We start from the raw sequence: 14225 nt of genomic DNA, 5'->3' as shown, positions 1-14225 counted from the left end.
CTATAAGGCTAGGCAAGCTTACAGAGGTAGATTGCTGTATTCGCTCATTTTCATTTTTTCCTCTTAAGAATTAGAATCTATATTCCCTCAAAAGGAAATGGGAAAAAAACTTTAATAAGATGTTGTTTTTATATAAAAGAAATGATGTTGTGGAGGTTAAAACCATGAATTTTGGGCCAGGTGGTGGAAAGATACGCCTTTAATCCCAGTACTTGGGAGGCAGAGGCAGGTGGATCTCTGTGAGTTTGAGGTCAACCTGGTCTATAGAGTGAGTTCCAGGACAGCCAGGATGCTACAGAGAAACCCTGTCTCAAAAAAAAAAAAAAGAAAGAAAGAAAAGAAAAGATATTTAAAAGAAGAAAAGAAAAAGAAACAAACAAAAAAAAACCAAAATCATGAATTTTGAAGCCATGCTGCCTCAACTCCATGTGACCACTTATTAGCCACGTGATTCCAGCAGGTCACTTAAGCTTCCCCGTTCTCAGGTGAAAGGGGATGGAAATGGTGCCTTCTTCATAAGGTTCTTTTTTTTTTTTTTAAAGATTTATTTATTTATTATGTATACAGTGTTCTGCCTGCATGTATGCCTGCAGGCCAGAAGAGGGCACCCATCTCATTACAGATGCTTGTGAGCCACTTTATGGTTGCTGTGAATTGTCACACCACACACCCATTTCAGGCAAATACAAATGTGCAAATCTGACCACTGGAGTAGGTGAAATGATTAGTGTACTCACAGGAGTCCTTTCTGCATTGTGCACTCAGGAATTCTGGGTAATGAGGCAGGTTTATCAAGATTTTTTTATTCATCTCCTGTTTTGTCTTCCCAAATGTGTTTTGAGGCAAAGAAATTGTAGTTCTCTCGCTATTCATGCTTGTTCAGAACCAAATTTTTACCTGTTCCAGAGATCATAGAACACAGTATAACTGGGTCTCCTGTTTGTTGTGCAGTTCACCAGCAAATCAGAAGCTCTGTTACTAAAAATGCGTGGCGTTATCAACCAGCTGGCATTTGGTGTTGACAAGAGGTACCATTAGATATTTCCCAATTATTCTCATTCTCTGATTTCTTTACATCTTCCCTCCCATCTCTTTGGCTTTCCTTTTGTTATTATTTTCTTCTGTTAGCTTTCAGTGGAGTTGGAAGTTTCGCATCTGTCTTTTTTGCCTTGCTCTTTCCCTTGGTTTGAACAGCGGTGTGAGTCTGTCAGTCAGTGTTCCCTGGTCCACTTGGGTCAATACTCTCATCAGTGACTTATATAAGACTTATTTACAGCAGAGTGTAGCAGCATATTCGATTGGTGAACTAAATTAGAATCTTTTTCTTTGCCATACAGCAAATCAATATGTGTGGATCAGAATAAACCACTGTTTATCACAGCAGGATTGGACTCTTTATGTCAAATAGGTTGGTGAACTTATTAATATTGCTTATTCTTTTTAAATTACTTATTGATTTTGTCTTCCTGTTTTCTTGGTATCCAGCACACCACCATCTCTGGCTTCATTTTCTGGCAGTTATTTCATATATATTTATTTGTATATCCAGAATTGATGTAGCTTGCACACATTGACATATTTGTGACAGAGAGAGTGGCAACAGATTTCTGATCTCTCTTCTACTCTAAAAATGTACTTTTAAGTTCTGGTGCCAAAGTTTAGAAGAAATAAGGAGTACAGGGTAGTCAGGGGACTCCAGAGCACTCTGCGAGTAATGACCAACTCTGTGGGGTTAAAGCGGTAAGATAAACCGAGAACCGTTGGCTATGCCTTAATTTTTCATTATAAGACAGTTTTCCAGTTGAGTGTGGTAGTATATCCCACCTATAATCCTAGCACTCTGGAGACTGAGGCAGGGGGATTGCTTTAAACTCAAGGCCATTCAGATTGGACTGTATAGCAAGACGCTCTTTTAAAATTTAAGGGAAGGACAAGAGTAAGCAGTTTGCCTTGCTGTTGAGGTGTATTTTCTCACCGATTCCATAGTCTAGCTATCAAGCCCTTTATCTGACCAAGAAAGCTGTTTTCTTTGTGAAACTCTTGGGGCGTAGCAATTCTTTAGACCCTTGGGTATGGTTTGATTTTTCATATGACATCAGGCTGCTGTTATCCTCTATTACACCTAGGAGCTAAGGTGACATGGCTTCAGATGTAGGGACCTTAGCAAAGAATGGGGTGGTATTGCTGAATGGATGGCCGTGGAGGCAGACTGGCATCTTTTTTAGTGGTGCCTGCTTCATTTCAGGAGCACTGAGAATCTGTGTGCTGATGGAGTTCCGTCTGTGAGAATGGTGTCCAGATAGAGAATGCTGATGGAGTTTTCCCACTTGTGAGAGTAGCACACTGATAATGTTGGTGGACTTCTTCTGTCCGTGAGGAATATGTACTGATAGACAATGCTGAAGGAATTCTTCTGTTTGTAAGACTAGCTCGGCAGAATAGGCTTGCTAACTATTGAATTTAAACATCACAGATCTGGGGCTGAGATATGGCTTAGCAGTTAAGATTACTTACCACTCTTCCAAAGGACCCAAGTTCAGTTCCTAGTATCAATGTCATCATCTTATCACAAAGATGGTCAGGAAGCCCTTGGAGATCAACAGTTGAACATTTGGGGGACAATAAAGATATTAGGAAGAAAGTCTCTGGTTATAGATTTAAAATTGCCAGAAAGTGACTGAATTTTTTTTTAATTTTTCAAAGTAATTTAAATATTCAAGATATAAATATATTTCCTCACTAAAATGGTAGGGCTAGCACCATTTTAGCACTCAGTGATGGAGCGCCTAGAATGGATGGTACAATTCCAGTACTAGAAGAAGCTGAATCTTCTGTGAGTGTGTGTAGGAAGTTTATCTCACATCTTTCCAGCACTCTGCATCTGCACACATGTAGAAGAGTCTGCCAGTCTGTACTACCTTGAATTCCACGTACTTTAGTGGGTTTTTAGTGTATCTGCTGCCCACAGTTCTAGTTGATACTGTTTCCTAAGGTTATAAAATATAGCTGTGCTTAATGGCAGTTCACTACCGACTAGTAATGAATCTCTGTGCTGTGATCAGCTTTACAGAAAGCGATTGGTGCTGCAGCACACGCACATGCGTGTTTCAGTGTAAACATCTGGGGCTAACATGCAGGGCGTGGGAAATGAGGGCTAAAGCTCATCCGTCACCTCCTCCTACCTCTGCCAGCACAACAGCCTAGGCAGGCATAATTTTAATGGTGTCTGTAGTAAGAGGCTGCTAGTGTGTTCCTGGCTGCTCTCTGCTTGTTTATTTCTCGGCCACCCAGACTCCCGAAATAACCACACAGAAAACTGTACTAATTAAATCACTGCTTGGCCAATTACTTAAACACATTGCTAGCTAGCTCTTACATCTAAGATTAACCCATTATCATGAGGCTCGTGGCCTACCAGCAAGGTTTTAACATGTCTGTCTCTGGCAGCGGCTCCATGGCTTTCCCTCACTCCGCCTTCCTTCTCTCAACATTCAGTTTAGTTTTCCCTGCCTAGCTAAGTTCTGCCCTGCTATAGGTCCAAAGCAGTTCTTTATTAGCCAGTGGTATTCACAGCATACAGAAGGGAATCCCACATCAGGTGTCTGTAATGTGAAGATGGAAAATGAGTGACCTAAGATTTGTACTTTAGTAAATGACATCTGCTTTATTAATAGTTTACAATAATTTAACCTCTGTAGTCATTTGGGGTAAAACTTTCAATTTTAGGGTCCCCTCCTGTTCCCGATAGTGACATTGGAAAGCTTCAGGCCCACTCACCAATGGAGCTGTGGAAAAAGGTGTATGAAAAGCTCTTCCCCCCAAAGGTGTGTATTCCCCTTTGCTGGAAAGCTCCAGTCAGCTGTGACAGAAGTGCCACCAGGGTTCTACCATGATAACTGTTTCTATTTCTCGTGTTCCTAAACAAGGAAATGTTTGTTCAGACTGTGGTAAACAAAGCACCATGGAGGTTAAAAGCCGAATAAGACGTGGCCTCTTCCTCCTTCAGTCTAAGCTCTCTGCCTGTTAGAGGGGGAGACATCTGACGGCGGGAGGGGGGACGACACGCGTGTCCGAGGTGGATCTCCAAGAGTCTGAAGAAAACGGAAACGCTCACAGTGCCAGGCTGACAGAGCTTGGGCCCTCAGACAGAGGGTGGTCGTTGCGGCGCGGGTTATGTGCATGAGAAGACTTGCGGAATTCTGATTTCAGAATATCAACACACTGAAGGCCATCCAGGACCCTGCCCGGGATCCACAGTATGCGGAAAGTGAAGTTGATGAAATGAGAGTTCAGAAGGATCAGGTATTTCTCAAAACTCAATTTCACCAAAATATGGCATACATTGAGAAATTCATACATTTCCCTAACTTTTTCTTACTTTCAGAATTAAGTATTACATCTCTGTAGAAAAACTCTGATATGCCATAAAAGAAACCTGCCATTCCAGCACCCAGAGATGATATAAATGCTTACAAGCCCTTTTCTAATTTCCCAGTTTTCTTGATGTTGTGATAGGTATGGCTCCCACCCGCTGCTGGAGAGTCGCTTTTATGGTACTCTTATTTGTGAGAGTCTTTGCAAGTCTTTGTTTTCTATCCTATTGTCAGATGTAGTATACTTTCCTTGCCCTGGGAGAATTACTTTGTCCAGTTAAGGACTCTACCCATTCAGGCTAAGGTACATAGGATGTCTGCAGGAAGTGCCTAGAAGTGGACATGCCAGGGTAGCCCCGTTTCTGTATGAAAATGTTAAGTAAGAGTGTAAGCGTTGGTGAATTCACCATGGTACAGTTACTGGACATAGATTTTTGCCAGATCTACTTTCACAGTGATAGAATGAGGTGTCACGGTATTCGTCCTTGGATGAGGACATGTTTGTATAGCACAGTCTGCATGCTGGAAGCATGACCCTATCTGGGCGGGTTTGCAGAACTTTGTGACTTGGGCAGTCGCTGTTGGAAGGGTTATTTGGAGATACCTGCCTACTGGGACTGGTGAGCAGGGCATTTTCCTAGCACTCACCCTTTACTCTAAGAGGTCCTAAAATTAAGTAAGCAAATATTTTATTTAAACATATTCCAGACAACTTGAAAATATGCTATGAATATTTATATGGTTTTATAGCTATAGCAAAGAGTTAAACATGAGGTCTAGACAATCAAATGCACTGATGTAACCCTTATTGTACATGAACCTTGGCTGGAGAGATTACTTGAGGTCATTTCCTAATTAGTGTTTGAGTCGATTATTAACTGTCATTATCTGTTTCTGCTGCCTCGTGACTGCTTTGCTAAGGTCACGTGCACAGGCGTTAGCAATGCACTGACGTATTCTGAATGCTGAATTTACACTCTGGAGTGTGTCTTCCCTGAGCTCACCGTGAGTGACAGTGGAAGACGAGCAAAGCGCACTGCGCGGAGCTTTCTCCCCACTCTTGTATTCAGTTAGCACATCGGAATGGCTAGAATCTCTGATGACAGAAAAAATATATTATCTCCATTTTGCCTAAAAGCCAGTTTAAAGCCGGGCGGTGGTGATGCACGCCTTTAATCCCAGCACTCGGGAGGCAGAGGCAGGTGGATCTCTGGGAGTTCGAGGCCAGCCTGGTCTACAAGAGCTAGTTCCGGGACAGGCACCAAAGCTACAGAGAAACCCTGTCTCGAAACCCCCCCCCCAAAAAAAGAAAAAAAAAGCCAGTTTAATTTGTGTTGTTCTGGTATATAAACTACATTAATCTCAGACTGCACATGTTGACTCTTCATCTAATTTGTACCTTTGCTGTAAAGGTACCATAATGATTACCATGTGATGCTTGATTATTGGTCACTGATTCTAAAGTTTGACATTCTGAGATCCTCTCCTATTAAAGCTGGGCAGCAGAGGCAGGTGGATCTGTGTGAGTTGAAGGCCAGCCTTGTCTACATAGTGAATTCCTGGACAGCCAAAGTTACACAGTGTGAGATCCTGTCCCCAAAACAAAACAGACAAAAATTGAATTTGAAAACTTTTTCATGTTTTCCATGAAGGAATTTCAGAAGCTTAAGTTGTTTCCAACTGTGTGCTGATATACAAAGTGGTAATGCTCTCAAAATTAATTTAGGAGATTCTTAACACTCTCTAAACATTCACATATACACCTGCATTTTTTTATGGCCAAGATAATCACTGCCAGATTTACTGGGACATCTTAAAACAAAAATTCATCTCACATTCTAGAGGCTTCAGCGGGAGGCTTGTAAGTTTGAGACCAGCCTGAGCCATAAAGTGAGACCAGATAGATAGATAGATAGATAGATAGATAGATAGATAGATAGATAGATGGATGGATGGATGGATGGATGGATGGATGGATGGATGGATGGATGGATGGATAGAAAAACTGGGAGTCATTGAATTCTGACAAGGACATTCCTGAGACTTTCCCATGGTTGCCTTTTCATTCTGGATGCTGTATCTGCAATAGGACAACATATTTTATAAAAGTAGACCATGGGTAAGTAGGTAGGGAGAAAGATACATAGATGCAAGATAGACTTATTGACAGATAGAAAAATGATAGAGATAAAGAATATAAAAGTATGAGGTTTTGGTGAAAATCTAACTAGTTGTCTATATTTCTGTCTTCATATTGTCTTTTATTTTTTAATGATTGTTGATTGCTGGGTAGCAACTTTCCCTTGAAAATACCATTGTGGTCCTCAGATCTGAGTTGGCACTGAATTCATTTAAAAGAGCTCGACTGCTTCTGACTTAAATCTGCGCTTAAAATTTTCCACAATTTCATCCGGGCACATCACCGCTAAAATCAACCTGCAGCTCTTACAGCAGGGTGGACTGATTGTGACTGACATCCCTCTGACCCAGCACTGGCTCAGGCTGGCTCTTCTAGGAAGACAGGCGATATCCTGGATCATTAAGTCATAGTGCTGTTGCCTATGAGTGGAGAGCTAGCTCTTCACCTACGAGAGATGGGACTTGATCTTCTCTTGGCTCCTTTTCTACCTCCAACACCCTTTGTTAGCACCCAGATTACATTAGTCTGGAGCAGAAAGTGGCATTCAGAGCCTTGAAGCATTTACAGTGAAATTGGAGCAGAGCACTTTTAGGATGGAACAGCATGCTCATGACTTCCATTCTGGTCCACCAAAAACACACAACTGCCATTGAGGAATCACCTCCCTTATAAATAGTCCCAGTGAAGTGATGGGTACCCCACCACCACATCCTCATCACCACATCCTCATCACCACATCCTCATCACCACATCATCATCACCACCACATCCCCATCACCCCACCACATTCTCATCACCACCACATCCTTATCACCACCACATCCTCATCACCACATCCTTATCACCACCACATCCTCATCACCACCACATCCTCATCACCACAACCTCATCACCACATCCTCATCACCCACCACATCCTCATCACCACCTCATCCTCATCACCACATCCTCATCACCCACCACATCCTCATCACCCACCACATCCTCATCACCACCACATCCTCATCACCCACCACATCCTCATCACCACCACATCCTCATCACCACATCCTCATTACCCACCAAATTCTCATCACCACATCCTCCTCACCCACCACATCCTCCTCACCCACCACATCCTCATCACCACATTCTCATCATCACCACATCCTCATCACCCCACCACATCCTCATAACTACCACATCTTCATCACCACCACATCCTCATCACCACCACATCCTCATCACCACCACTTCCTCATCACCACCACATCCTCATCACCACCACATCCTCATCACCACATCCTCATCACCCACCACATCCTCATCACCACCACATCCTCATCACCACATCCTCATCACCACCACATCCTCATCACCACCACATCCTCATAACCACCACATCCTCATCACCACATCCTTATCACCACCACATCCTCTTCACCACCACATCCTCATCACCCACCACATCCTCATCACCACATCCTCATCACCACCACATCCTCATCACCCACCACATCCTCATCACCCACCACATCCTCATCACCACCACATCCTCATCACCACCACATCCTCATCACCACATCCTCATCACCACCATATCCTCACCACCACATCCTCATCTCTACCACATCCTCACCACTCTTTTCTTATTGCTCAAAGGTCTCTCTGTGTGTCAGATCTCACATTAAGTCCTCAAGCTTTAAGTCACTCCTGATTTTAGGGAATCTGAATATGAAAAGTGTTTGCTCCGTCTGTCTACCTATTTTCAATATTGTTGTTAAAAGAGACTAAAAGGGGAATGTGGTCGTGGTGATGCATGACTTTATTTTTTTATTTTTTTATTTTTGAACTTTCAGTAATTTTTTTATTTTTTTTTAAATACAAACTATCTTTTTTCACTTTACATACCAATCCCAGTTCCCACTCCCTTCCCTCCTCCCATTCCCTCCACATACCCTCCCATTCCACTCCCCATCCACTCCTCAGAGAGGGTAAGGCACATTGCTCCAAGGAAGGACCAAGGCCCTCCCCAACTATATCCAGGATAAGCAAAGTATCCATCCAAAGAGAATGAGTTCCAAAAAGCCAGATGCATGACTCTAATTCCAGCACTGGGGAGGCTGAGGTCTGCATAGGAGTTACAGGCTAGACAGGGCAACATAGCAAGACTCTGTCTTTAAAAAAAGGAGTCCAGGGCAGAGGAGGGGAGGTTTAGGTAAATAATTGCTTTTACTTTGAAAGTCCTCTTCTTAGCCATAGCTACCCAGTTTAAAACAATCCGCTTGCTCCTGGGGCTATAATTTAACTAAGCATGCTGACACACTGATCTCATGATTAGAGAACAATGTTGTTACTGTCCTTTGCTGAAGATGCCATTGTAATATTTTTATATCATATTATACAATTGCAGTGTTTCATAAAACCAGAGACTGTGTGTCTTAAGAGAGTTGAGGTAGGTAGGAGTGGGCCGGGGAGGCAGCCTCTTCATCTTGCTTTGGGCATGGCCTGGTGACCAGCCCCATTCTTTATCTGTTGTAAGAAGATTCTATACCATAGCCAACAAAGACCTGCAAAGCAATGTCCTCACCTAGATCTTGATAAAAAATGATTGACCATTTCTAGTTAAAGACAAAGCTTGCAATATCACTTTATTTTTATGGATCTTTTTTGTTGTTTTGAGACAAGGTCTAGCTGTGTAGTCTGACTGGCCTGGAACTCACTGTGTTGGCCAGGCTGACCTCAAACTCGTGGAGAGCCCTTTGCCTCCTGGGTCTTGGTGTAAGGGTGAGTGCCACCACACCCAGTTACCTACTTTTTGTTAGTTAACCTTTAATAGCATAAGTGGAAAATAACTGGTAAGTGGGTAGTGTCATTCAGACATAAAGCAAACTGAAGACTTCTTTGCAGTTATCACTAGAAAAGCATTCTAAAGTATACATGCAGCTTTGAAACTCTTCGGCAATTCAGTTTTAATAGCTTGAAGTATAACTGTGAAAGATAATCTGTACTTTTTATGAACACAGCAATTGATTTTGTTTGTAGCTGTTGTGAACGTTAATAACCTCAGCCAGTGGACACTGCTCAGCTTATCTTGCAGAGCAACCATTTTTGTTTATCCAGAATAATGATAGACTTTGTACAGTTGCTTAGACCATACCCGGCACAGAAGCTGCCCCAAGGTGATCCTTTGTGAAGGCTCCTGTCTGTGAAATTAATGTATGTTAAAGATGTGGCGGTCTAGGGAGGAGACAGTGGAGGCTCCTGTCTGTGAAATTGATGTATGTTAAAGATGTGGCGGTCCAGGGAGGAGACAGTGGAGGCTCCTGTCTGTGAAATTGATGTATGTTAAAGATGTGGCGGTCCAGGGAGGAGACAGTGGAGTCCCGTCTTCCTCCTACTGTTGCTTTCGCCAGGCTGAGTATAAATGAGCACTCATGTCCCTAATCAGTCCCTTCTACAGACAGCTGTTTCCAGCTGTGCAGACATCGCAGGAACGTCTCTGTCTGTTCACACCCTGCCTGCTTCACTATTTTTCTCTATTTTTCTTTCTTTCTTTCCTTCCTTCCTTCCTTCCTTCCTTCCTTCCTTCCTTCCTTCCTTCCTTCCTTCCTTCCTTCCTTTTTTGGCATGGTGTTAGGGATTTGAACTCAGGTTTTAGGCTTGCAGTACAAGCTCTCTTACCCACTGAGTTACCTCCAAAGCCCAAGTCTGTTAGTTTCTGTTTTAAGAAAGAAGTGGTGCTCGCCTTTAATCCTAGCACTGGGCAGGCAGAGGCAGGTGGATCTCTATGAATTTGAGGTCAGCCTGGTCTACAGAGCAAATTCCAGGACAGCCAGAGCTGCATAATGAGACCTTGTCTCTAAAAACTAAAAGACAAAAACAGAACTTTTTACTTTATAGAAATTTTTTGTTGTTGTTGTTTGTTTGCTTGTTTTTTTGTTTTTGTTTTTTGTTTTGTTTTGTTTTCCAGGGTCTCACTGTGTGGCCTGGAATTCACTATGTAGGCCAGTCTGACTTCTGCTGCCTTTGCCTCCCAGGTACTAGAAATGAAGGTATTTGCCACCATACCTAACCCTATGATTTTGTCTTTTCCGTGATGGGGTGAAACCCATTGCTAGGCAAACACTCTACCACTGAGCTACACCCCAGTCCTAGGGTCTTACTGTGAAGCCCAGACTAACCTCAAACTTAAGATCCTTCTGTCTCAGCCTTTTCAGTGCTGGCCTTACAGACATGTGCTACCACACCGAGGTCAGTATGACAAATCGCTCCTTTCAAGATCATTATTTTATGAGTGTGGTTGTTCACCTACTTGTATGTCTGTATTACATGTATGCAGAGATCAGAAGAGGGCATTGGATCCCCTGGAACTGGAGTTACAGATGGGTGTGAGACAGCACGTGATGCTTGGAATCAAACCCAAGTCCTCTAGAAAAGCAGCCTGTGCCCTTGGCAACGGAGCCCTCTCCAGCCCTTGCATGATAACATTTCTAAGAGCAGAATCATTGTATGGAAGGACATCTAAATCTCAAATAGTGATAATTTGCTAACTTCAAACAAACTTTTGGAAAGAACTGAACATCACTTTCAAATAGTTTTATATCGTTGAAGTATGAATGCCTTGTTTTGCTAATTGGAAGTGACTTGTATATTCTGTTTAGTGGGTAATTTTGTCCGAAACCTTGCTGATTTTGTCCCTGAGTACTGCTTAGTCTGTCCAGAACTCTGGAGGCTTTTATAGAAAATGAGTGTTCAGTACAGTCACTCTCAGTAACTAGCAAGAAGCCTTGCGAATGACAGACGGAAGGCTGTGCTATTGTCGTAGGAAGTGCCTGCTTGAAACTACGTGGTTTTTTTTTTCATTTTGTTTTGTTTTGTTTTTTGATTTTTCGAGACAGGGTTTCTCCGTAGCTTTTTGGTTCCTGTCCTGGAACTAGCTCTGTAGTCCAGGCTGGCCTCGAACTCACAGAGATCCGCCTGCCTCTGCCTCCCAAGTGCTGGGATTAAAGGCGTGCATCACCACCGCCTGGCCTTGTTTTTTCCTTAAAGTAATGCAGATCTTTGTTTTAGGAACTGGAACAGTACAAGAGAAGTTCTTCCAAGACCTGGAAACAAATAGAGCTGGACTCTTGAACCTGGTCCACCATAGTGGTTTTTGTCTTCCTTCCCAAGTTCAAGTAAGATCATTTTCTTCCCTTGTGTGGCAACATGTGAAGAAAGTTGAGATGTATAATATACTAGGGGAAATCAATCTGTTTCTTGTTCTGGTACAACTTTGTGAGTGTTCTGAAGTCTTTTAGAGAGAAAATATTCACTATATATAATTCCTTTTAAATAAAAAAATTTTCTATCACCTACTTGTAGTGTCTAAGAAGTATAAATTTTGTTTGACATGTGTAAGTGTCTGCTCTGGTCTTTGAGAAATGTGAAACAAGAGGGGGTGTGTACATGTCATGGTGTATGTGTGTGTATGTGTACATGCCATAGTGTGTGTGTACATGCCATAGTGTGTGTGTACATGCCATAGTGTGTGTGTACATGCCATAGTGTGTGTACATGCCATAGTGTGTGTGTACATGCCATAGTGTGTGTGTACATGCCATAGTGTGTGTGTGCATGCCATAGTGTGTGTGTACATGCCATAGTGTGTGTGTACATGCCATAGTGTATGTGTACATGCCATAGTGTGTGTTCATGCCATAGTGTGTGTGTGTACATGCCATAGTGTGTGTGTACATGCCATAGTGTGTATGTGTACATCCCATAGTGTATGTACATGCCATAGTGTGTGTGTACATGCCATAGTGTGTATGTGTACATGCCATAGTGTGTGTGTGTACATGCCATAGTGTGTGTGTGTACATGCCATAGTGTGTGTGTACATGCCATAGTGTGTGTGTACATGCCATAGTGTGTGTGTACATGCCATGGTGTGTGTGTATACATGCCATAGTGTGTGTGTATGTGTGTACTTGCCATAGTGTGTATGTGTGTGTATGCCATGGTGTATGTATATGTGTTACATGCCATGGTGTGTGTACATGCCATGGTATGGAGAGAGAGAGAGAAAGAGAGAGAGAGAGAGAGAGAGAGGTACACACTGTGGAATATGTATGGAGGTCAAAGGAAAACTTTCAAGACTCCTCCTTCTACCATTTTGAGTTTTGGGTATTGAACTTGAGGCAGCAGTTTTGGTGGCAGATGCCTTTAACCACTGACCCGTTCTGTCAGTCCTGGATGCCTGTGTTAAACTCAGCTGCAGGTGGTAGGAAGCCAGAAAGGAGTTGACAGGTGTCATGCTCTCACCTTCAACAGAGAGGCACAAGAAGCGCCTGCAGGTTCTTATGTAAAATGTGCATTCCTGGTCCTCACACCCAGAACTTCCCAACTGTCTAGAATGGGCCATTTTAAGGCAGCAGCCTCCATCCTTCCCTCTCTCCTCCTCCACCCAAGGAGACCGGCACATTCATTTTAAATATCGCCCTTTAAAGAATAGACTAGTCTCAGGGAGTAGCTGTTACTAACCTGGCCAGAACATGAATTGAGAGCATCCAGGATGACTTCCAGGCAGGCACCACATGCGAGAAGCCGGTTCTGGATAGGATAGTCATTATCGCTAGTCAGGAAACGTATGTATTCTTGTGCCCTACATGACTCTTCATGTGCTGTGGGTACAGCTTCAAATAAGCACATTACTGGAACAGGTGAGGACATGTGGGTCATTTTGATGACCCAGGAATCTGTCAGCTGTTTGTCTTGCATGTGGTCTGACATTTGAGAAGAGTGTTCAGTGAGCTCCTGATGCATCTCCGTGCTGTGGAGAAAGCCCTCCTGTGGTCAGCATCCTGAAGACGCAAACAGCCCAGGCCACAACAGTAATAGAAGTGACCATTCTATACATTGATTTTTTTTTATGTGCATTGGTGTTTTGCCTGCATATATGCCTATGTGAGGGTGTCAGATCTTGGAGTTACAGACAGTGTGCTGGGAATTGAACCCGGGTCCTTTGGAAGAACAGCCAATGCTCTTAACCACTAAGCCATCTCTCCAGCCCCTACATTGGTTTTCTTATATCACTGTCCGTTTTGTGACTCAAGACACAAGCTGTCAGGGGTCAAAAGCCATCATAATTACAGGGCACTATCACGAACATTTAGTAGCTTGAAGTCGCACATGATGTCAGTTCTCCAAATGTTTCTGAACTAGAATGAAATTCATCTGCATATGAATAATAGAAGCTGCTTTCCTCACCTCGTGTCTCCAGGGTTGAAATCAGCGATTTCAAAAGAGGCTCCTCCCTGTGGGACTGTCTTTGAACTAGTTGAGTAGATTATCCTCCCTAGGGCTGTCTACAACTGATGTGACATATATAATCTGTAAGGCATGTGTAACTATTATACCATAATCATCAGCGTCACAGACCTTTTATAAAAATTAACAATACTATGCTGGTAATATACCAATGCTTCAGATCTTTAAATGCAGTTCTTAGCAATAGACTTTCACTGTGGCTTCCTTTCTCCTGTAATGGGAGACGTTTCAAGTGCTGTAATTTATCATTCTTTATAAGCTAGGTCACAGTAACGGAACAAGTTCATGTGCTCTCTCTGAGAGCCTCACTCATGGTTACCATGGTGACATTGAGAGAATTAAATTTCAGACTTATTCATAAATTACTTGAGGATCAATGAGAAAGATAATCAGTCACTTAGAGAATCTATTTTTAATGG

General features: G+C 42.7%; 1 protein-coding gene across 1 annotated transcript in view; it reads left to right on the top strand.

Moving 5' to 3' along the window:
• Dync2li1 (dynein cytoplasmic 2 light intermediate chain 1) overlaps positions 1 to 11845 on the top strand; it is a 30237-nt gene extending 18392 nt beyond the window's left edge. The window contains exons 9-13 of the mRNA XM_057785223.1: positions 952 to 1028; positions 1338 to 1408; positions 3727 to 3824; positions 4210 to 4302; positions 11566 to 11845. Of these exons, the coding sequence (XP_057641206.1) occupies positions 952 to 1028; positions 1338 to 1408; positions 3727 to 3824; positions 4210 to 4302; positions 11566 to 11628 (402 nt within the window). The 3' untranslated portion in view covers positions 11629 to 11845. The remainder of the gene's footprint in view (positions 1 to 951; positions 1029 to 1337; positions 1409 to 3726; positions 3825 to 4209; positions 4303 to 11565) is intronic.
• The last annotated feature ends 2380 nt before the right edge of the window (positions 11846 to 14225 follow it).

This window comes from Chionomys nivalis, chromosome 1 (assembly GCF_950005125.1).
Source record: "Chionomys nivalis chromosome 1, mChiNiv1.1, whole genome shotgun sequence".
In the NCBI taxonomy this organism is placed as follows: domain Eukaryota; kingdom Metazoa; phylum Chordata; class Mammalia; order Rodentia; family Cricetidae; genus Chionomys; species Chionomys nivalis.
This window is presented reverse-complemented; position numbering and strand designations above follow the sequence as displayed.